The following is a 24,723-nucleotide window of genomic DNA, read 5'->3' on the forward strand; positions in this document are numbered from 1 at the left end:
TTCCACTGCCCTTATGAAACATTTTGAAATATTCTCTGTTTTTTCCTCCAGAGTGAAATATTTATCCTTTTTCAGAATATTTGGATTCCTAATAAATATAGATATTCTCAATTTCATCAGCTTCAACTGAGATCCAAAAGTGGAAAGCAAGAAGAAAAACCACCAAACCCCAGTAACATTCCCTACTCGGGAAAGCTGTGGAGCTTTCTGCTCCCACCAGCAGAATTAGAGTGTTGGTTAGAAAAAGCTACACCCAGAACAGTTTTGCATCTGAAACACGGATGAACAGGAACAGCTACAGTCTTTGTCATTAAAATCAGGAGAAAACAAGACTCAATCCTTTTACTTACATAAGCTAAAGAATTTTTTATTTCCCTACTTTTCATCTAAGCACTTTCTTCTGATCTTGGCCAGTGGACAAGAAATTAGTCAAGACATTTGAGGTGATGTGAAAAAAAAAATCTGCTAGTCCTGCCTTTGTTCAGATGTCTGGAACTTGTAGAAGCAATTAGAACTTTGTTACAACCATTGAAAATGCTTATCTTCTGAGCTGATATACTTGGTGTATAGACCAAATTCCTTTATGTACTCAGCAGGGACTAGAAAAGAGAAAAAGAAACAAGTAGTAAACAATGGCTTTTCCCCATCCAGGACTGCTGGGTTTTGGAGAGAGTTATTGTTTAGTTTTTATTTTACTTAAGAACAGAAAGCTGCAGTGTTATCAAGTTCTCCAAAAGTCAGTTCCAAATCACTCGTTGTTTTGGATTCACCGAAATGTTTCCCTTCAACAACCTCAAATTTTGACATTTTGTTCAGATTCAATAACTTTTATTTTGGAATATTGTGGAGGAGGAGAAAGTTATCTGTGGTACACTTTGCTCTGGTGTCCTAAGGAAATAAGGATTACATTATCATGCTTTCAGCAATGCTTCTCTGCTTGCCTGTCCTCCTCCTCGCTTCCCACACCCCTAAAAGGTTTTGAATCTCGTTTTGATCAAACCTGTCAGAAAGTTCTGCATTTCTTACAGTTTCAGGAAAGAAGGCCACTAAGTAAAGTTGGAAAACTCTATTAATACACTATCGTGTAGAAAAACAATGATAAATCTTACTGAAAGCAGGAGAACCTGCACCAGAGTTTCTCATTATGGTCCCACCACTTACAGAACAGTTTGTTACCAGTGCTGGTGAGTTCAGGCTCTCTGCTGGTTGAATGCATAGGGTTACACTGAAAGCTTTAAAGAACAAAGAAAGAATAAAATAGAGAGATGGCTCTGAGGTAACAACAGGGAAGCCAAATACTGAGGCATTGCCTTCAGCTGGGAATGGTTGAAAAGTAAATAAAAAAGAATGATCCCAAGCTGTTGTTATATCTTGGATCTAGAAATCTATGGAGACTGAATGTTCTGTAAATATTATGGAGAAGGCTCAAATACAGAAAAAATAGGCCATGGAAGAGAAGAAGAAGCCTCTCCATCACCCATGAGTTTGCTCTCAGCCAGTGATGAAGATCTAGGTCAAAAGGAATGAATTTGTGTTTACAAGTAAGTATTCAGAGACAGGTGAGTGAACTCATTTCATCCCTTGTTATAACATATTATAAATGTGAGTAGAAGAATCAGTAATATTTTGGGGAAAAAAAATGTTCACAGGTTATTAGTAAATCTCTTCTATTGTCTTACATAGAAGTGGTCTTAAGCCTCCAGATGCAGCTGGGCTTTTCTGGGAATGCAACTGGATATGGCAGAGAGGATATGGCAGTACTGGAATCCTACTAAGAGTGCTTGCACTGCATGGTTACACAGCCCACAGCTAGAGGAAGAGTAAAAGACCACACTGGAAAGTACAGACCACAGTTGAAAGGAAGGATTTAAAATTCTTGGTAGAGGAAATAAGTCTTTTTTGAAGCAGCCTTTTGACCCATCCAATCCTTTTCTCTTCAAAACCAAACTCTCCACCATTAGCGGTTCTTATGCAGCCTTGCTGCCTGGGCTTGATAGTGTCATCCATTCTGGTGCTGGTAAAGAACCAAGTGACAGAACCAAGTGATTGCCTGTGCAAGGCAGCACAAGCAGCCAGGGTGTGCAGAATGTTCTGCAGCCACTGCCCAGTGACACTGTTCCCCCATAATAAGCAACAGCAGGATAAACGAGTCTGCAATTAACAAGTGGGTTAATTCACTCCTTTCAACATAAACATAGATCTACAGAGAGATTATATTACATCAGAAACAAGGCAAAGTTTGAAGATATTTGTTGAAATTTGGCTTAATGACTCTTTTGTCATTGTAATTTACACCTTTCACCTTGCTAATATCTGGCAATTGCAGACTGGCACCTTACCAGAAAATGAAAGTAGTCCTTCACCTGTCCTGTTTCCTTTGTCTGTTCTTTTCTATTTGTTTACTACGTTTTACAGACACAGTGAATTATTTTCTCTTCAAAGCTGCTAGTCCATTTCCAATTTGTAACCACTCTACACCCAGCTCTTTGTCATTTGTTTCTAAAAATTAGCCTTTTTTTTTTTTTTAATAAGTTTATAACTGAAAAAAAACACTATATGTGACTCGGTACATTTTAAATTAATTGACTAACAGTGGATCACACAGAAGACCTGTGATTATTTATTATGTCTTATTATGTCCTATATCCACCCACTGCACATAGCCTCCATGTTTTTTGTGCAATGACACAAAAAAAAAAAAAAAAAAAAAAAAAAAAAAATCACAGGTACTTTTTCCAGAGGTACCACAAGTTATCTTATTCTAAAACCACCCTGACACTGTCTTTGCAGAGACTTGTCAGTGGAGCACTATACGAGGGGTCTCCAGCTGCAAGCTCCTCTGCTATGGGGATGGGTCGAGCACAGAGCTGGCAGGAGGACCCCCAGGATCCAAGGAAAGAAGGCAGTGCAGGCTGTTTGGAAGGTGGTATTTCTGTGCTAGCCTGGTCCCCTCCCATGGCAGGGAGCCCACAGCCCTGGAGAAGCTGTTGTCATCCGTCACCACCAATTACTCACAGAAATTCTCCTCCCTTTAGTTCTCCAGCAGATGTCTTGTGGCTCAGAGTCAGGAAAATCCCTACACTCCTCTTGGACACAGTAGACACATCTTCCAGTGGCACAAAAAGCAAGGGAGGAATTTGCCATGTCCTTATAACGTAAAATTTTCCATGTACAAACAGTCATGTGAACTGCTGGGCTAGGAACTGCCCTTTTTCACTTAACATGTGCAGGCTGCTCTGCCCCTTTGCCCAGAGGGGAAATGGTAACATCCACTGCACCTATATAACACTGGGTGTTATTCAGCCTATAGTATGCTATTTATTAAATGTTACTTCCTAGCAGGATCATCAGCACTAATCAGACCAGAGAGGATTCCCTTTTTCCAGGAAGTCTGTCCTCTCAAGATTCCTGTTTCATGAATCAGATTTCTGTTTAACTCATTTTATCTGACACAAAACACAGCAGATCTGTTCCGTGTAGAGAAGTAACAGTGGGAAACTATGAAAGCATTATCTGGAGGGAAGAAGCTCAGTTTATCAAGATCAGTTTGATAGCTGTCTTTCCTTCAGGCTCACAGAACTTGCCAAGTAGAGGCAGTCTGCTGTCAGTATTCAGCTTCTTTTTCTCTCCCTTATCACTCTGTTAGGGATCAACACTCATGTTTTGCAAACACCTGCACCCCAGTTTAGGAAAGGAATATGGCTATGGGAGGAAGAATTTGAAAGAGTTTTGTCGTGGTGCTGACATGTTCTCAGAGGATGTAGGGGTGAACTTGATTTAAACAATGCCTTGCAGATCTGTTTTTCTCCCTTGGATAAGCAAGATTTAATCTGGCAAAAGGCATGGTGGCCACTTTTTAAAAGAATACGTGGCACGAAAATAATAAACTGTGCATCTGGGATTAAAATACAGCCCTGCCTTTTCAGTGTCAACATGTGGTGCGTGCTGTTTGCTTACTCATCACAATAACTAGCCTGCTGCATCTTTCCAGGTTTTCAATATTAGATTATCTGAGCATATAAAATCAAGCTGATGGAATGAGTCACCTGATAGATTATTGCCTAGTGAAAAAAAAGCACAGGCTTGTCATTATACTTGCCTACAAAGCAACACATGCACCTATGGGGCTGTAAAGATAATAAGCATGAACTTGATTACTGCTAATATGTTCTGCTTCAAGTCTCAGATACACACTGTATTTCTTTTATATAATAAGTTTTTGTTCATTTCCTAGAACTAACAAAATACTTCAGAGGAATTAATATGATGAATACTGTTTCATAGGTCTCATTAAAAATGCAGGCAATAATACCAGAGTAGAAATAGAAGTTACTGTTCAAAAAAACACTGCAGACCTGGGGCATTAAATGTGTCATCAGATCCACCTTAATGGAATCAAATACACTTAAGAAAATTATATGCTCCAGTGTTAATACGTGTACACTTCAAATTGCTAAAATGCATTTTTTTTTGTATTTGACACCTATTTCTTGCTTTTTGTAGTGCTGAAAAATAAGAATTCACTTCACACATACAGACATTCCCAGCAAGAGCTAAGAGAGAGGATTGCTGTCTGGTAGTTGCTAGTGCTGCTGAGCCTTTATACAGCAGAGAAAAATAGCAAAAAAACAAACAACAGTGATATTCACTTAAAAGTCCATGCAGAACCTGGAAAAAATTGTCCTCTCTACCACCAGGAACCTGTACTTTCTCCCTCTCTTTTTCCTGACATGTCTGTGTCATAGCAGCTTGACAGCTCTCCACAAGTTTTCACCCATGTCAGGCTTGTCCAAGGGAACAGATTTGCTCCCAAGGAGACCTTTGCCATGGGCTGACCTGTGGGACAGGCAAGCTCAAGCTCCAAGCTGTCCTTTGAGAAGATGCTTAAGGCGAAACCTGCTCATCCTTTCTTCTGTGTTCTGTGAGAATATTGTATTTTCATCTTACTCTTCTGGGGCACTTTAGCTATAAACACCAATATGCCAGTGGGTTTTTAATGGAGAGCTGGTCTGAATAAAGCTGTGGGACTCCAGCCCGGCCTTTTTCCTTCCAAAATAATAAATGTGGTACCTGAGGTTCAACAGGTAACAAAGACCACGATTGCACACAGCTTTGGACTGAGTGCTGGGATGCCCCCATCTGAACGTGCAGGCAGTGGAAAGCCAGGCACACTTCCCCACTTTGGTGGTAAAAGGCATCCATCCCACCCTTCTGGCCTCCCTGGGGAATAGGAGATGTCGAGGCACTTGGCCACCAGCCCTTATCCCAGGTCTTCTGCTCCCACTGCCAGGAGCAGGACCCTCCCTGTTTGACAGCGAGGGAAAACAAGCTGGTATGGCAAAGGAAGAAAAAGCTAACAAGGAAGGGGTAGAAAAAACAGTAAACTATGGCACTGAGGTCTGGAAGGAAGGAAGGAAGACAATTTGCCTGAGTCCTCCCACAACATCCAAACAAATGCCACAGGCACTTACCTGAAATGGCAGAGGAAGAACCACAGTTTCTATAGGCCTTTCAGTCATAGAAGCCATGACTACTAGCTCTTAAAACAGCCTTGATGGCAAATAGCTTCCTGTCACCTCACAGGGTCACAAAACAACAGGGAGGCAGGTGCTGACAGCCTGTCCTGTGTCATGACCATGGCACATCCCCTGCACCCCAGGGGAACTCCGCAGCTCTGGAGCACCAATGGCCCTTCACTCCTCCCAAGGGCAATCCCCACGGATAGCACAACACCTCCTACAGGAATGCACTACTTTTTTTTTTTTTTTTTTTTTTTTTTTTTTCCCCTGGGTAATTTAGATTTAATGAAGCATAACAAAATGCCCCAATATTGCTTTCTCTAAGCATGAACTACTCTGCTTGAGGAAGGAAAGGACCTGCCCTCATTTATTCAATAAATAAAAACTGAATTTAAATGAAATATTCTTAATGAAAGCTGTTGTGAGTTTATGAATAAAAAACCAGGAAAATCCAAATAGGAACAGTCACCCAAATAATTCTGCAGAATCTCAAAAATTTCACTCAGTGTTGAAGGAAAAGAGTTAATGAAGCCATTTCCAAAGTCAGGGAAAATTCTGTACTTATTAATAGGAAAAGTTCAAAAGATTAATTATACAGATTCTTTGACATTTCATCTTGCAAATGCATAATCCTGATAAGAAAAATGTTTGGCAAGAACAGCCTCACTGTTGAATACATGATAGTTACTCTGGAAAAGAGAACAAGAGCCAGCTTGTTGAAATGGCACTGCAAATGCAGAAGAAAAGCAGGTTTTACTGAGCACTGGTTCTAGACACTCTTGTAGGTGTTCGTCTTACAGAGGAGAATGAAGTGGGAGCTGTAGTCCAAGTTCTTGGCCACCTCTGACACAGCACCAGCAGGAGGAAGAAAGGTAGAAAAGAACTCTCATCCTTGTCCTTTACTTTTTTATCCTCTCTCTTTTTTTTTCCTGCAGTTTTTAACACTGGCAGAGGATTCTCTAGGGGGATTGTATGGCCATTTGTCTCCGAAGCACAGAGGTCAATGGGCAGCTCAGTAGAAACCCGTATTGGAAGAGAAATCCAAATTGCAAGCCATAAAGGTGACTTAGTATTCCCAACCATGGTTTTGTAAGGATTAGCTATTAATAAAGATTTAACTAATCTGTGCTTTGCCAGCACAGCTGCAATATTAATACCAGCCATGCATCTTGTAAATCTGTTGTATTTTCTCCATGGCAAGTCTGCAGAAGTGAATATAGCTTGGGGCTGTTTCTACATTACTGAAATTCACATTATTATGATTTTCTGACATTTTCCCTCCATTATCATTAAAAAGAAAAATGAAAAAGTATTTCTTCTACTCAGACTCTGCTGTCACTCTCCATGCCCACTGTATATTATCTGCCTCCTCATTATCTGGACCATGACAGTAAAAATACCAAATGAAGCATAGACAAAACCCCTGGAGCTAACTTAGAATACTTAATGTTGCATATTGCTTAACTAGCCAGCTCCTGCTTGCAATCAGCTTTTTATGCGATACCATGACTGCAAGTCTTAAAATTGTTTTTCAGTCCGACCTTACTTCTGCCTCTCTCTTTTGCCACCTCTAGAAGCTTTGAGCTTTATTTCATTTGTTTTGATTCCACAAATCTTCTAATCCATGTTTTAGATTGCGTGAACGTCTGAGGTTTCTAGAAAGGAACCCACTTAGGGTTTCAGGATAACCCACAAACTTCCAGTGCTATATTAAACCCTTTTTGGTAACAAGCCATAAGACATGCATCAGTATGGACATTTTTGGTTCATAACATTTTTTTTTTTCCTGAATAGGAGGTACTTCGAACTTCAGGACAACTTAGCAAACTTCAGGACAACTTAAATTATGGCTTAGTAAAGGCTCCTAGTGCTGTCAGCCCTAACCCCAAACCCCATCTTGTCAGCATGGGAAGGAGGGAAGAAGGAGTGGGTTTTGGTTATCTTCATGGCAACACCAGAGGAGCTGCAGGGATGTTATTCATAGGTAGTTTGGAAACAGGCCAGCTCCAATATGTGGAAGCCAAGCGAAATGCATATGGCAGTCTTGGTCTTCGAGCTATTGTGTTTCTGCTAATATGATACCAAATTAAAAACAAACAAAACCAAACAATCTCAGATTTGACCTTCTCTGTTTCTGGAAAAAACAAGCGTATTACTAAAAAGTTTTCGTCTTTCATCTCTCTTCCACCTAATATGTTCCTAGTAAACATTTACAGATCCCAGTGGTTTCTGCGGAGCAGAAACAAATGTTACAACAAATAAATCCAAAGGAAAAGGTTTGGGGTTTGGGTTTTGTTGTGCTGGTGTTTCTTTTGTTGGGGGTTTTTATCCCTTCTTTATTCTTTAATCCAGGAATTACAAAATTGGTTCCCAACTTGGAACACAATTGTTTATGACAATAAATCAGTTGACTTCACTGCTGCTGTGCCATCCAAAATGACTCTGTAATCTGGAAAAAAATAATTGTGCTGAGAAGAAAAGGAGCAATGGCCATTTCCCAGGCTTTTTTGACCTTCTGAGCAAGAATTGGAACTTGCCTAGTGGTTTAGATGCTATCTGTCTACCCAGTGTGTGGGTGTGCTCTGAGTCACAGCCAACATGTGCACTCACTTCTAAAACAGGGCTTCCTAAATATTTTTGTAAGGGTAACTTTTGTTTAACTTTCATTTGGCAGAGTCCCACACTGGTCAAAATCTCAGGAAGGACCATATGTTGCTTATGGAGCTGCTAAGAACAGCTCTGAAAGTTTTCAGACCTTTTTCTCAAAGCAAAAAGCTTCACCCCTCCCCCCTGACATGAATTAAGATGCTGATTTTTTTTCTCACCCACTTGCCAGCTAATCACATCTGTCAGGTTCCAAGCATGCAACAACTGTCTGTGTACAAGGAAGAGAAATCTCTAATTTTTAATATTTTTGTTTTCTTTTTTTGGCATTTGCTTTATTTTTTTTTTTTTTTTTGTCTAATCCATGCCTGGTTACTAAAACTCAAGGGGCATTCTGCTGAGGACATTCCAGGCAACTGTAACTGTGCAAGTACTGAGCAAACCGGATACAGTGGCCATATCCAGGCAGCAGGCACCACAGAGATTTCTGCGAAGAGAAGTCATATTTTTAATTTTTTTTTATTGTTCTGCTTATTACATAACTGGGAACGCAGATAATGAACATGTTTCAGTCAAAGCATCACAGGTGTTACAAATTGCTTTCTTTCTCAGAGGCCCTGTTATTAACCCAGTTACTGCTGGCAATAATACCTGCTGCTCTGCAAATAAGCCTGAAAAATGCACTGGGGCAAATTGAATAAAGGGCTTAGGTGACTCAGCATAAGTTGTTGGTGCAATACCCCATATTTAAGGTCTCAGGCCTTTGAGCAGAGTCTGATTCCTGAGCAAGAGATCTACCAAGTGCCTAAAGAGTGTCAGGTGCCTGCAATAACAACTCCAAGCAGTTTAGCATCCATCTTGCTTAAAGCATCCATCTTTAGCAGTTTAGCAGTTTAGCTAAACTCCAAGCAGTTTAGCATCCATCTTTGGCTTGCACCTAGCCAAAAAAAGCTCTCTGGCTGGGGAGAGGAATCTTAAAGCCCACCTGGCAGACCTACAAGGAGATACTCCCATTTGGTTGGGATTGGCAAACCAAATAAATGTCTTCCAAAATACAGCTGTATGGGCTTTTTTTTTTCCTGCAGAGAAATGAGCAGACCCCATGCTTTTTAACATTTTTAACATTCCATTTGCCAGGATTGCCCCACATTAATATAACATCATCCTGCTGCTGAAGCTGTAACCCGGGGAAGTGGATGTCCTATGTTTGGCTCCCTGCTTTAGCTGAACAATGTGTGTGGGTGGGGGGGCTTCAGCACCCCCCTTCCCCAGAGACTGTACAATTAAGCTGCTCTAAAGTAGGTCAGTATGAGTGGGCTGGAGGGATATGATCCTCATCCTCCAGCTGCAACTGTGCAGAAAGCAATTCAAGATTCATTAGTCCATGAAGAGAAAGAGCATATTAAGCAACCGAGTCGTGTTTCCTCATGCTCAGGACGCTCACCTGGCATGAGGACAGCCAGGTTTCTGGTCCTTGTCTACGCTTGATTTTCTGTGTTTTAACCAAAGGGGGTGTTATGTTAACTACAAGAAGAGATCCCAGCATGGCAACTAAAACTCTGGCCAGTCCACTCTGCTTGGAGCACTGGTGACACAGCTGGAATGGGGCTGCATGGTGCCAGAGTAACCTCCCTCCTGCTGGCCAAACCTTCTCTAAAGAACCTGAATAGATTTGAACCTAAATATATGTACAAGTCCAAATATATCTGAATATTTCCTGTTCAAATCAGGAATGAAAATTACCACGTCCTCTAAGTAAATAAGGAGGCTGCAACGTTGTACTTGGGCAGAGGAGAGAAATTTTGCATTTCAGCAGCAAACAGCAACAGCCACTGCATGTGACAAGGTGAGAAATAAGTCCCTGAAAGCTAAGGACACGTGTGGGTTGACTATCCCTACAGTAGGCTTAGGGAAACCTTCAAAAAGCAAATCTTCAACTGCTCACTCAAATCCTCCAAGACTGGGACACTCAGGACAAGCACAGAAATACATCTCCAAGCTCCTGGCAAACTTAAGAGCAAGTAAGTCCTTGAACTTAATCACCACTAGCTTCATTGGGATTTTAGTCTTAAGTGTCTTAGTTGGGTCAAATCCCAGATCAGGATTTGGCACTGAGCTCATTTTTATAGGAGGCAAGAGATTAATCTCCCTGCAGACTTGAGTGCTCCAAGCTAGACCATCCCTATGGAAAGAAACACCATGCAAAGTTTTTCTCTCAGTTACCCTGTCACAACTTTGATGTAGAGGTGATACAATAGGCAGCATAACAGGGTCAAAAATATGATAGCAGAACTGTTTTTTGTTTTTTGGTTTTTTTTTTTAAAGGCAAGGTCACACAATAGGACAGTGAAGATTAAATACAAGCGAGCAAAGCCCTCACTACCAACACCTCCATGTGGCCAGTGCAGCAGAACCTCTATCACCTGGAAATCCAGTGCAGCAGCAAGCTCACAAATGTGATGAAGAAAAAAACTCTCCAAAGTTTCAGAAACCTATCCAGACCCAGCAGCTCAGCAGACCATAGCTACATGCACATCTGAGGCACGAAGTCTCTGCTGAGCAGCACGGCAAAATATTCCAAGCCCATTTTAAACTTCCTGCTGCTGTTTTCTTCCTCCACATCACTGTCCTTCCTTCCTCACAAAGCCAGCCTGGGCCAGCCCCTCACTGTGTCCCTCTGAGCCCATCTTCCAGCACAGGGAACTGAATGCCTCCAGCTGCTCCTCACATTCCCACCCACGTTACCACAGCAGCAGAAACAGCAAAACATTAAACACCAGGACACCGTGTGGGCAAGATCCCTGCATCCTCCAGGTTCCTGAGCAGCCTTTATGCAGCTGCCAGGCCCCCAGAGGATCCTGAGGAGCTTGGGTGTTGACTCCAGCTCCTTTTCCAGCTGAGCCTGGCACGTAACTGAGACAAGGAAGATCTCCTGTGTGCAAAAGGAGTAGCCAGCACTGGCTATACCCACTTCATGAATTTTTCAGAGAAGTATTTTAGTGGCCCATCTATTCAGCATGAGCATAACTTAAAGTTTCCCCCTGTATAATTCTCAGTGACCTTGGACTGGTACAATTGTCCCTATATTTCTACCTGGGCTCCACCCTTGTAATTGCATAAGTCTTTCTTCCAAAGATAAGTCAACAGAGAGGAATTCACACGGAAATTTCTTCCAGTGTGGTACTAAGATGAGAGCATATAAAGAACATGTTTATTACTTTTGGTTTTCAGTTTGATCTCCAAAAGGTAAGGAGTGATGCAGACTTCATTTCCTATTAGCAGACTACAGCTATAGATTGGATTGACACACACTAATGTGTTCATCTGGCAAGTCATCAAAAAATCAGAGGGGGAAAAAAAAAAGCTGACAATCAGGCAGCGCAGCTCCCTGGAAAACAGATTTCCTTAAATAAACTTCATGTTTTGACAATATGACAGTTTTGTTCAAGAACAGCAACTGTATTGGGACAGAATCCTTTGATTTCTCCAAGACACTTGATTTAACATAGCTTGACATTTTGATCTAAACTGTGCATTAACTGGAAAGTTGACTCCCTAGCAGATCTTTAAAAGGTCCATGGGGAGATAACTGAGGCTGCTTTTCTTGTGGCTCACCTGGGACCAGTTCTTAGTTTTGACAGGATTTAATATGTCAATCCACAATCCAAAAACAAGAAAACAAAGAAAAAATCTGAAGTCTTTATTGACAAATTTGGTAGGTGAGTCAGAAAAGTTGGTGAGGTTGTTAATAGGGAATTGCTCCTGTTTTGAGGGTGATAATTCATTTAAATGGTCAAAGTAAATAAAAAATGCATTGTGATATTATCAAAGAAAATATTTTAGCTTTGAAAATACACAAATGAGGTTGAGGATAAGCAAATGTCTAGAAAAACTGCTCCGGAGAAGAACTTTTTAAAGACTCATCCACCCAATCACCACATTTTTGTCTCCTCAGGAAAATAAGAGAGCAGAGACTTCCCACATTTTCCCATCAGCACATGCATGATTCCACATCTCTGCTCTTATCAAGTGAGAAAGAAGCATATTAGATTTAGAACCTTTTTTTTTTTTTTTTTTTTGTAATCTGAAACTAAGCCACCCTGAAAGTGTAAGTTTGACATTTCATGGCTGGAAAAACATAATAATAAAAAAAGAGAAGAAAATCAAACAAAAATCCCGTACTCCAAACATAAACCTTTTGGGTTGAAATTTCCTTGCTTTGTTTCAATTTAAAGGTGATTGACATTTGACAAGGTTGAAAAAAATAAATTCTGTCAGACAATTAATTACTACTGCTAATTAAAATACAAGCACAAGTGTTTTGTCTTTTGAAAAATTTGTTCAGAATAGTTTTGTTTTGTCTAAAGTTACTTTCTTTCTCCTCCTGGGCTGGGCTCTGGGTATCTCAAAATACTACCAAAAGGAACAGACTAACAGAAGATACTCAAAATACATGAAAGATTATGAAATCAATATTAAAATAATCAATAGCACAGAGGGAGAAGTGCAAAAATAGCTTCTATTATTTACTTCTGAAACATACATTTGCAAGCAGCTATTTAGGAGTACCCAGGACTTTGTCACAGTTGAGAAGTTCCAGAAGAAAATGCATTTGTTACCTACATCTTGCTCCCTAAGAGGAGTAAAATCCATTGTAACAGCTAATTTAGTATATTTTCCTTTGCAAACCATCTCTGCCAAGGCAGGCTTTTCAGAGAGCTCTAAGAGGCTGATGAGGACTGTGTACTGAGAATAGTTAGGTAGCTGTGCCTAAACAGAACATATACACCTCCCACAATGTTGTTTTGACAATTAATAGTTTTTGAGATAGGAAAAAACCCAAAACAAAACCACAGAGAGATGGTAGGATCTTATGGGATCTTAACCTCTATGCTGATGTTTCAGGACATTCTCTCTTCCTGGTCTTGTCATATCTGTCATGAGAGAAACCTCCTGGAGAGATACCTGATGTTAATCTGATGCTAATCAATAGTTTGACCCAACAGCATGAAACCACAGAAAAACCCAGCTAAAATTCACAAGGAAAGAGCAATATTCACCTGTGGAGTAAATGCCCCAGCCTGACAACATTCAACCTTCCTGGACCTATGAAAAACATGTCTCATTACTAAGTATGGGCTCATTTTTTAGTGTTGTAACCATCCTGGTGTATCTTGGAGCACCAAAAAAAAAAAACCAACCAAAAAAACCCCAAACCAAAACAAAAAACCCCAAACCAACCAACCTATAGATGTCTTAGTTTTTTCTTGAAAGACATTTAGGGAGAAAAATAACATTAGGCAGAGACACAAGCAAATGTGTTGTCATGGCCAACTAGTTCAGGTACAAAGTTTTGAGTTCTTGATTGACTTCACATAGCAAAGACACAAAAACCAGTGGCTTCCAATGAGTAGCTGCAGAGTCCCAAAGATGTACCATGCCCCTTTTCCTTAGCAGAAAAGACTTCTTGAAGGATCTTGTTTTTTATTTAGAAGTGAAAATCTGCAGTGCTATGATCTTTTGGACCAGCTGAAAAAAACATCTAGTTTTGAGCTTAAGTCTCTTGCCACCTGAGGCACAATTTGACTTCTTACAGCTAGAATGGGCCTTTTCAGTACTTAGTTTGTCTTTTTAGCATGCCAGGTAAATGCACTACCTATTCCTGGCTAGTTCTTAATACTCTACATGCAACAAGGTTGGTCCTACACGTAGTCCTTCCTTCAGCCCATGGGATAACTCCACTACTTTAAGGGGGGTCACTGCTGATTCATGGCACCAGCAGTAATTAGAGGACCCAGCTCACCCATCCTGAGGTATTACATGGCTTCCTTCCTCCTTTGAATTGGATTTGATTTTTCCAAGCAATTTTTTCAGCCTCTACAGTGCCACATGGCGCATTTCTGCAAAACTGAGGGCCAGACTTGAGAGTGAGAAATCTTCCTTTTTCTCTTACACAGATATAAAAACAAGGACACGCAGTATAAAGTTACATTTCATATATAAAACTGAGCAATTTGAGAGCTCTAGTCACCTTCATGCCTTCCACAGATGGCAACTGGATGATTTTAACCCAGTGAGACTCTCATTTTCTTTTTAACATTGAAGTGAACCACAGAAAAGAAGGAAAAAAAAAAAATCAGACCATTAAAGAGAAAACCACTCACTTATATTGCTTATGTTACAGCAAAGCTAAAGATAAATTACTGTAAACCTGCTTTCTAAAAACCTTTAACAGGACACTAGGCAGCAAAAAGGAAAATATCACTGTTTTTTTTTACAGCACAAATATAACAATTCCAAGTTTCATTTAAACTCCGTTACAGTCAGTAGGTTACAAGCGGGCTGGTTCCTAAGTCAGCTCAGTAGGACACTGTACATAGGGAAGATCTTTTAACTGTCTCCTTTTGCATGTGGGACTTCTTAGAGAGCAGAAAACAAGACAAAATAGAAAATATCTCTCCAGAAATAAAATGCATATTTTCTGACATCCCTGTCCTATTCCGCTCTGGATAACCATCATAAAGCCCTGCCCAAAGTGACAATTTTAAATCCTGAACAAAGATTATCCTTTCATCTGAAGTTTTAAATAATATCCTCGTGACATTGCCAGAGCAAGTTGGGCCATTCAAAAGGCAAAGTTTCTGGAGTTCAAAGAGAGAAGGCTTTTTTTGCACTGAACTCTGTTCTGGCAGTGTACTGAAGCAGCTTCAGGACATGATAGTTCCATTTCTACTTCTGCTGAGTAGTTTGTTCAGACAAGTTCAGTCCAGACTTAGCTACCCAACTGCATTGTAGTCAGCTACATTTCTACCTTTCTGTCATACTCATTTTTGGCACGCTGGAAATCTGACTTGGTGTTTTTTTCAGAAGCCTTTAAAAACATTTCTAATGATTTTAAAAACCAACATGTACAGATTTGTTTGTTTGATCTTTTTTGTCTGTTTTACATTTTCTAGTAACTGAGGTAAAATTTTGATTAGTAAAGGTCTGTGACAGCTTCATTTGGGGAAGAAGAGATGGATTTGGGAATATTTGCACTGTACCATCATAACTCTAAGCCGACATTTGGATACAGGATTAGGAAAAAAAGGCTTTGCATTCTCAAAGAAACAAATAAACAAAAAACCCCACATTCTTTTAATCATCCTATGCCTTTCTAGAAAATGCTTTCACAGCACTGCAGTCTGCTGCTCAAGCTACTAAATCAAAGCTCATTGTTCACATTCTCCACCACACAAGCAGCCCCACACTACAGCACTTTGAAAATACAAGCAGAAAGTCAAAGATTAAAACAAGTTTCTTCAAGTGGCTTTTATATCAGAGCTCTTCATGCAAGAATCCTTTCTTTTGCTTGTAAGTCCACTAATTGTATTTCAGTTGCATGCCTACAATATAAAGTTAATAGCTTCCTTATTTCCTCATTTCAGCACTTCCCCTCTACTCCCTCAGTTTTTTCAATTATACAAGCTAGATCATTTCTTTCCTTTCTTTTTGCCAGTGCCCTGTTTTCATTTCTTATAAAAAATCATATTTGGTCACTTACACTTTTCTTGAGGATAAGCACACGACAGCAGCATCTCTTGCTCCACCATGGTGCTGCCTGTTGCAGAGGTGAGTGGTCTTGTGAATAGTGCTTTAAGAAAATATTTTGGGAAGGTAAGCTCACTCATGCAGGCTTCTGATCTTCTCCAGCACTCGTGGCTTCTGTGTGCTGTCACATGTTATCCTCCCTCCAGAGAAACCTGTGAAACAGGTCTGGCAAGGCACATCTTGTGTGTCAGAAGAGTTTTAATTGACTCATTGCAACAGGTACCCACCCTCATTAAAAAAAAAAAAAAAAAAAAAAAAAAAAAAAAAAAAAAGTTGTTGAAAGGAGTAGTCTCTTAGCGCCTCATTTGAAATTACAGAACCTACTGAATGTCACAGCTGGTGCACTTTAAAGGGAAACTACTTGCTGGGCTTGGGAATATACAGGAAATAATTTTCAATCAATCTTACTTGCCAAATAAACCACAGCTAGCGGTATAATTCAGCTGCTCCTGGGCTGTGGGAGAGCAAGAATCCTCCTGCTGTGCACCCAGGTGGCAAGGGCTGCCACTGCCTCTCCCCAAGGCACAATTTATTGTGGGACAAAACAACTCAGCATCTCTGCTATGGAGGCCTCTGTCTTCATGAGCATCGACTCTGGCTGCTGCTGTGAACAAATTATGTGGACCTGATTTCTGAGAAATGCATCCCCAGGAACACAAGGTTAACATTGCCTCTGTGCTTGCAGAGAGGATTTCCCTCATGCAGTAACCTCAAAGTCTGCTCTGCCTTTCAGCAGCCCCTGCCTACCTATCCCAGACATACTGAGGAACCTTCAACACTACCCTGCAAGCCCCTCACAGCTCACTTACCATTTATCTGTTATCCTCTTGACCAAGAGAGATTTCAGGTGGGCCCTCATTAAGACCTGCATCAGTTTCACATAAGGGCAGTACCACATCTCAGCACCCCCACTGCAATTTCTTACTGCTGCTGCTCTTGCAAGTTCATGATACACTGCCAAATGCAAGCAAGACTGGCTAAGAAGGAACCAGAAAGCAGGAGATGTGCAATTTATGCCTGACTCTGCCTCTAATTTGCCCTGTCACCTTTAGCAAATTACCTTGCCTCTCAGTGTGTCTGATTTCCCATCTCTAACACATGCATAATTATAGTTCCCTTTCTTTGGAGAATGCTTTGAAATCTATGTACAAAAGCAGCATGAAAGAGGAAACTATCATTATTGCACACTTGTAAAATATTGGGATGGGGCAAACAATGTGACTGTGTGGGATTGCATGCATGTAAAGTGCTGTGTTTTAAGAGGAGCGTGGCTTTACTGGAACAATAATTATTTTAAAAGATAATCCTATAGAGCTTGGCAAAAGTTCAGTTTCTGTTTTCACAGCGAAATGCTGGAAGGAAAACCTAAATCAGTTCTCAATTCTAGGAACATTACACCCTCTCGGGAACAGCAAGTCCACCAGGGGTTCCTCAGTGGAAAATGACATAACATGGCAGTTTCCTCTTACCTGGCTAAATAAAATCTCTCAGTTTGCAGACTATGAGTACTTAATTATACTCAATAGGTCTAAATAGTCATCCTCTTTCTCATTGTCTCTCTTTGAAAACTAAAACTTAACAAAGCTTGCAAAGATTGGGTTTTTTTTCATGTGCAGGTAAGCTTGAACAGATTGATGCAAAGTTGCATTTTCCAGAGGCGGAATTCACTCACATGGGAGCCCTGAGCTTGTTTCAGTACTCCAGCAAATAAAAGGAAAGTGGTGCTTCTGTTCATCCTACTTCTACATAGTTGCTCATTGAGAAGTCTTCCACAATAGGGATGATTGTAAAGGACATGACAGTGAGTTAAATTTCTCCTGGAGTTTAGTGCAAATGATTTTTCACCTACTCCAGAAGACTTCTGGGCTGGAAGAAGAGCAGGATGGAGATGCATTTGCTCTTCTGCCTTTGCTTCTGTTGCTATAATCCATGCACTTTCACACTAAGCCTGAAGACATCTCAAGTGATGGCAATACCCTTGAGATGATAGACTGAGGACCTGTACAAGGTTGAAAACTAAGCCAGACTTGCAAAAACTTTCAGGATTTATATTGTCTGTGTTGCCTGTGATGAAACAAAGTTATTCCTTTGCCCCCCACCCCTAGCACCCTTTCCTGTACCACAGTTCTCAATAGAATTCTTTTTTTCCACTGTCCTACTTAGACTAAAATTCTTGTTAGTTCTCCACATGAACGATAGACTAGAGATTAAGCTGCAGTTGAAGATAAGTGACTGTGGGGTAATAGCTATTTGTGAAATGCCCCTTGATTGCATGTTAACCCTGGCACGTTCTGAAAGCTTACCTGAGTCTTGAAGTCATTCTCTACATGACTTAACATGGCCAGCCATGTTTATTACAGACCAGGAGAATGGTAAATGTATAACCTCCTTGCCTCTTGCTCCATCATCCATTAACTTCAGAGCCCCATCCTAAGATGTCCTAAGGTTACTGCACTGATGATTTACAGTAAAAAGGGAATCACATAGAGCTACAAGCTCAGAAACTCACGGAAGTGCATTTGCAGAAGGATGTGTATTTATCTGTGTTGTCTGAATACACAGTACAGTTGCAGTAGGTAACTTCCCAGTAATCACATACTTATGACATTAGTAAACTCATCCTGGGTACCAGATTAGCAGGGTGTGATTTGAATTTCAGTGGAAAGGACTGTTAGGAAAAAATAGAAAAGCTTATTGTATAGAGATAATACAGAAATTGCACAAGAAATCCTTTATAAACATTTGCTTCTCTCTCTGTTTTGAGCTGTAGTTCTGCCTGTAAATGAAACAGGCTGGGAATTAAAGCTATTACCCAGACTTTGAAAACAGAAGGCACAGTGTGAGTCAATTCCAGCTTTTTACAGGAGAAAAATGGCAGCTGAAGCTCAGCTTTGTGATGCTTGAGGTAACGTTTGGATGAGTGAATGCATTTGGTTAAACATCAGATCCTAAAAATCTGAAAACCATCTAATAATCTAAGTGACCTAGGTGAGTCCTGTCAACTGCAGCAAAAACTACTAGCAAGGGTCAAGTTTACATAAAAGAGCATGTTGTGATCACAAAATTAAAGTATGAAGTGGTAGCAGCCATTCATATCTTTGCACAGACTCCAAGCATCCAAACTGATGGATGCATTTGTATGTGAGTTATTGCAAAGAGTGTTCAAATGACAAACATCTCATAATTGGTGTGGTGGATCTTCCAAGAAGCTCATATCTGTAATTATAATCATTGTCTGAAAAAAAAGTGCAGGTTTACAGTAACTGTGCAATTGCTACTTGTCTACTTCTGTCACTGCAGTGACAAAGTAATCAAGTCATGCTCTCACCTGCTTTCCTATAATGCTGCATTTGTCCCTCACCCCAGTATCTGGCCACAACCTATAGTTATGTGTCATTAGCTTTCCATGGAACTGATCAAAGGGTATCCAGTTCAAGGCTGATTTGGGAATATGCCAAAAGCCTGAGGGTGGACCCCAACTGGCATAAAATAGAGCAGGTTTAAGCAATTGTTTCTTTAAACAGCACAAGTTTTACACTTCAGGTAATAATTCTCTCACCCAATACAAAATGAAGATGAAATCCTGAATATCACAGAGTCATGGAATGCTTTGGGTTGGATTGAGCCTTCAAAGGTCATCTAGTCCAACCCCCTGCAGTAAGCAAGGACATCTTCCATGAGATTACATTGCTCAGAGCCCTGTCCAACCTGACTCTGATTCTTTCCAGGGATGGGGTCTACCACCTCTGTGGGCAGTTTTCACCACTCTCATTGTTAAAAATTTCTTCCTTATATGGAGTCTAAATCTAGTTTAAAACCATCCCCCTCTTGTCCTATCACTACAGGCCCATGTGAAAAGTTCCTCCCCAGATTTCCTGCATACCCTCTTCAGGTACTGGAAGGCTGCTTGAAGGTCTCCCTGGAGTGGACCTTTAGTCTTCAGACAAAAGAACACCAACTCTCTCAGTCTCTCTTTGTAGGAGGTGCTACAGACCTATGATGATCTATGTGGCACTCTTCTGGACTTGCTTCAACAGCTCCATCTCCTCCTTTGCTGGGGGTCTCAGCTGCAGGACCCTGCACTTGGTCTTGTTGAAGGTTAAGGTATGGTAATGGTTTTAAGCTGGAACAGAGTAGATTTAGGTTAGACATTAGGAATAAATTCTTCAGGGTACGGGTGGTGAGACCCTGGCACAAGTTGCCCAGGGAGGTTGTGAATGCCTCATCCTTAGAAGTGTTCAAGGCCAGGCTGGATGGGGCTTTGAGCAGCCTGGTGTAAAGGGAGGTGTCCCTGCCCATGGCAAGGGCGTTGGAACTAGATGATCTTTAAGGTCCCTTCCAGCCTAAATCATTCCATAATTCTATGAAGATGAATTATACTTTACAGGCACTGCACAAAATGAAACAGCTTGTATTTATTCTTCTGGCTGCACTTTTCCATTTCTTTTATCAAATAGGGGGATGAACACTTTCCACTGATCTGTGCCCTGCAAATGCTAGGAAGACCCTGGGACATATTTCCTCCTCCTGATATCCATTACTTGGACCCTAGAAAAGCCAGCAGAGCCACAAGGCAATACACAACAATAATACCACTGCTGAACATGTCACTGCCTAGAAGCCAAAGTATGGGACCTGTGTGGAACACTTGAAATTTTCACAGAACAAGATTCCTTGAAGATGATATAAAACTGCTGTAATGGGTTGGGCTTTTTTTTTTGGGTTTTTTTTCCGGTTTCTTTTTAAGTCTAAATTGAGCAGTGACTCAACATTTTGATCTCTCAGGATCACAAATATAAAGCCATCACATATTTTTAGGCAAAATCTAATTCAAGCACCCACTGGCAGGGTGACTTCTTTGTGACACGTGCCTGCTGTCAGACACAGTAGAGATTTCTGCAGAGCAAACAGCAGCGAGGTAACTTGGCACACTGGGTGCTTCATCTGGAGTCTTTTCAAGAAATGCAGCTTTAAATACTTGCCCATTCAACACTACTATCAAAGATTTCCCTCCTACGCTGCCAGTTCCTTTAGATTAATAAGGAAAAGCCATCAGGCTGAAATCAGCCTGGCGAGCTGCTGCAGAAACCTGAAGGGATCCAGGGACAAAAGGCCACAAGGCAGTGATGTGCTTTCCCACTCCCTTTGAGGGTGATGCAACCGTGCTGTTTATCCAGCACTATTTTTTTTCTAGCTTCAGCTCAAAGGGATCAGCAAACACACCTGAAGGTATGAGGGATGTGTTTAAACAAAGGAGATGTGAACAGATTCAAACCTCAGACTTAAAAACAGGGAAACAAAAAGACTGCATAGGGCAAAAAGGAGGCAGTTGCAGTACTTGCAAGGGCAAAACCATGCAGAATAATGAATCCAGTAATAAAGTGCTGCCAGCACACACAGATTTCCAGTTAACTCTGTGTGCAGTTGCAATGCCTAATCCTGTCTGTTGAGATAGGGAACAATATAGAAGACTGGTTTTCAAGCATTAAATTCTCTTTCCAACTTGTTTTCAATGTGCATTTTGTTAGGTTGTAGTGTGAGTTTCTGATGGTGAACCAAGAGGGCTGAAGGGCTGCTTCTGCCATATGTCTGCACTTGCAGCAGGACCCTCAGGACCCTATTGACCTGCTTCAGTACTTGCAGCTTGGAATCCAGATTAAGGACTTCCCAGGCTTCATCTGGCCATTACAGATGAGGGTGAACTGAGATAGATGCCTGGTGGGCTGACAATGCTCAGGTCTGTAGCTGTTTGCTTTGTCAGTAGTGAAATATACCGGGCCCATACAGATAAAAGAAAACCAGATGTAAACTGTTGAAGTCCCATCTTAAAGTAAGAAACTGAAACCCTGAGCATCAAGATTTTCTTGCCCCTCTCCCCCCCCCCAAAAAAAAAAAAAGGTAGGGAGAGGTAGATATCCAAGTGTCATCCCTTGGTCTCTTTATATTGACAAATAAAGGCAACATGTAAGAAAAAAAAGCAGTCTTAAAACCATTGTTATACATGCCCCCCTCCCATTGCTTGTCATTTTATTGATCCATTTCATGGATTTAAATCTATTTTTCTGCTATAGTTAATATAAACTGGCCCTTCCTCACCCCCAAGGCTGAAAAGTATTTTTGTAGGGAGCAAAAAATACCCCAGAAAGGTATAATAACGGGAGGAAGAAGACAGTCTTGCATATTAGTCAGTGCATGTAGCTAAGCTCTATTAGAAAACAGTAATTAAGCATCAATGGATTTGATCCTTCTAATATTTGCTGGAAACGATGGCTTAAAACTAGAGGACACATCAAGGGTATTCAATATACAGGAGGTCCCTTGTATGGTTGTATCTCTGTGACGTAAAAAAAAAGGATTATTCCAAGGTGAAAAAAATCAAAGCAGCAAGCACACAGTTTCATTTAAAAAAAAAATGAAATCATAAAACTGATCATATAAGGTGTAGGAGGTTGCTCAGAGCAAGCTGGAGGGTTTAATTACACTGCATTTCTTGGATGAGTAAGCTTCTTGACTTCTTTTCAATGTGCTGACCAGAGGACATGTGTAAGCTTCACTGTATTTAGTAAATACCTTAGGGTAGACCAATTCCATGTGACAGCCACATGGTTCTATGTAGCAAAATGATGACTTGTCACCACCATTAAGTTATCACCACACAAAATGTCAACAAAGAAATGGCTATGTACCTGGCAAGTGAATGTGACACTTTAAAATGACACCGAGTGACATTTATCTTATTTTCCATGGGTGTAGGCCTCAGAAGCATGACTCCTTCCTAAATTAGATTAAATCCCATGATTTCTTTTGTCTTGATACTGAATTTCACAAGTATGTCTTCTGCACACCCACTACAAGGAGGCAGCCCCAATGATCTACATCTTCAAAGAAATGCTCCTGTGAAGGTCCATTCTTAACTAAGGAGCCAGCTGTGTCCATGCAGACAGGCAAAGAAAACATCCCCACTCAGACAGCAAGACAGTGGGGCATCCTCTATTTAATTTCCTCACCAAAAACTGCACAAAATGTTGATGCAGTTTCAAAAATCAGGTAAGCATTCAGATAATTTGTTCGATGAAAGGAAGTAACATCAGGTACGAATTAGCTTAGGGAAGGAGAGCAAAAATTATTATTATCACTGCATAGGGTCACTGATTTTTGGAGATGCAATTTCTGCTTTTAATCAGTTCTCACTTAGGTTCATTACGTATAGATGCTGCTTCATCTTATGCACATGACTTCATCTTTCTCATATCTACATGTCATATGCTTAATAACTCAGAATTTTGAAGTAGTGTTTCTACTGATACCTTTGCAGCTAGCCATAGCTGTGTGATTTTTAAGAATTCTTTTGTATTTCCAAATACTCTTTGCACCAGGGGATGATGTCTAGCTTATTATCCACTTTGCTGGAGATTTATTTGGCATCTGTGCTTTGCTTGCCAGGGATCAGGAGATTTGATCAAAGATGCAAATAAAAATCTAGTCTAGGTTGAACTTTTTTTCATTTTCTTCATTCAGGTAACTTAGATGCAAAAGTTCAATAGGTTGTATGATAGAAAGGATTGTCCTAGAAGGTGTCCAAGACCAGTAAGTAAACATGACTGTTTCAAAGAGAAATTTTTAATGCTTGATCTGAAATTAGTTTTCAAAAGGTAAAATATATATTCAGGTATCTATTTAATTTAACCACCCAAAAAAAAAAAAGAATTCCAATTCAGTTTCTTATAATTATCATAACTGGTTTTCTGGTAGGGTTTTTTGACTAAAGAAAGTAAGAAAAGCAACAGTTTTATTTTTTTACACTACGTTACACATACAGTTCCAATATCAAGCCTCAAATTACCAAAAAAATGCCATCCCTTCATGGCTTATGCCAATACATACCCCTCAGTATTTCTTCTGTTAATTATCCTGACCTTATAAATCTTCATCAATGCCATGATTTAAAGCCTTGCTGTTCTTAACGAAGTCACAGACGCCACTGTGGAGAAAGGAGGCATTAGCTAGTGGGTCTTACAATTGCTTTGTAAAAACCTGTGTGAACACAAAGTTTTAGGATTTAATGAATGTCATTGCAATAGAAGATGTAAACATTTCCTGGAAAACAATCCAAATTTGCTTATTGGAGCTCCTCCCCTGTGAAGCCAGGCTGAGGAAGTTGGGGTTGTTCAGCCTGGAGAAGAGGAGGCTCCGAAGTGACCTTAGAGCAACCTTCCAATATCTAAAGGGGACTACAAGAAAGCTGGAGTAGGGCTTTTTATATGGGTTTGTAGTGAGAGGACAAGGGGAAATGGTTTCAGACTTGGAGAAGGGAGATTTAGGTTAGATATTAGGAAAAACTCCTTTCCTGTGAGGGTGGTGAGACACTGGCACAGGTTGCCTAAGGAAGTTTTGGCTGCCCCCTCCCTGGAAGTGTTGAAGGCCAAGCTGGATGGGGCCTTGAGCAACCTGGTCTGGTGGAAGGCATCCTTGCCCATGTAGGGAGGTTGGAACTAGATGATCTTTAAGGTCCCTTCCAACCCAAACCATTCTATGATTCTATGATTCTGTGACTCTATTATCTACACAAAGATACCTTTTTGCCTTTGAAGAGACTGCCTCAAAAAGAAAGCACAAAATTCGAAGAGTTTGAAATACATTGTCTCAAGGTGCTTTCTTGCAACATGCTCATTGTTTTAGAAATACTTAGTAGAGCAAAGAAAATTTGAAACTTAGGAAAATTTTGAGTTATTTTGGAAAGGTCTATGGTATTCTCCAAGTAATGCCTTCAGTTACTTCTTTGGAACAGAGTGATTTTTTGTGATTTTGTAGGATTGCTTTAGTCTTAACCAGCAATGCTGCTTTTGACATGCAAGTGCAAAGACTGGGCTTTAAGAGCCCTAAGAGCCAGGTACAGTTTGTAACTGAGTGAGTCTCAAAACCACAAGTGAAATGATGGTTCACTGGTAACTGAATAAACAAATGAGATAAAGAAATTCCCAGGAAATCAGTGCTATTCTTATTTAGTGTA

At 40.5% G+C, this 24,723-nt stretch overlaps 1 protein-coding gene across 3 annotated transcripts in view; it reads right to left on the minus strand.

The window, feature by feature from the left end:
• The window catches only part of PTPN3 (protein tyrosine phosphatase non-receptor type 3), a 175,030-nt gene extending 159,180 nt beyond the window's left edge, over positions 1-15,850 (minus strand). For 2 of the 3 annotated variants that reach the window (XM_071736821.1, XM_071736819.1), the window contains exon 1: positions 15,667-15,849. In XM_071736821.1, coding sequence (XP_071592922.1) covers positions 15,667-15,793 — 127 coding nt within the window. In that variant the 5' untranslated portion in view covers positions 15,794-15,849. Of the gene's footprint in view, positions 1-15,666 lie in introns of all 3 variants that reach the window. The other variant, XM_071736820.1, reaches the window with a different exon arrangement.
• Positions 15,851-24,723: the final 8,873 nt, after the last annotated feature.

This window comes from Heliangelus exortis, chromosome 2 (assembly GCF_036169615.1).
Source record: "Heliangelus exortis chromosome 2, bHelExo1.hap1, whole genome shotgun sequence".
Classification (NCBI taxonomy): Eukaryota; Metazoa; Chordata; class Aves; order Apodiformes; family Trochilidae; genus Heliangelus; species Heliangelus exortis.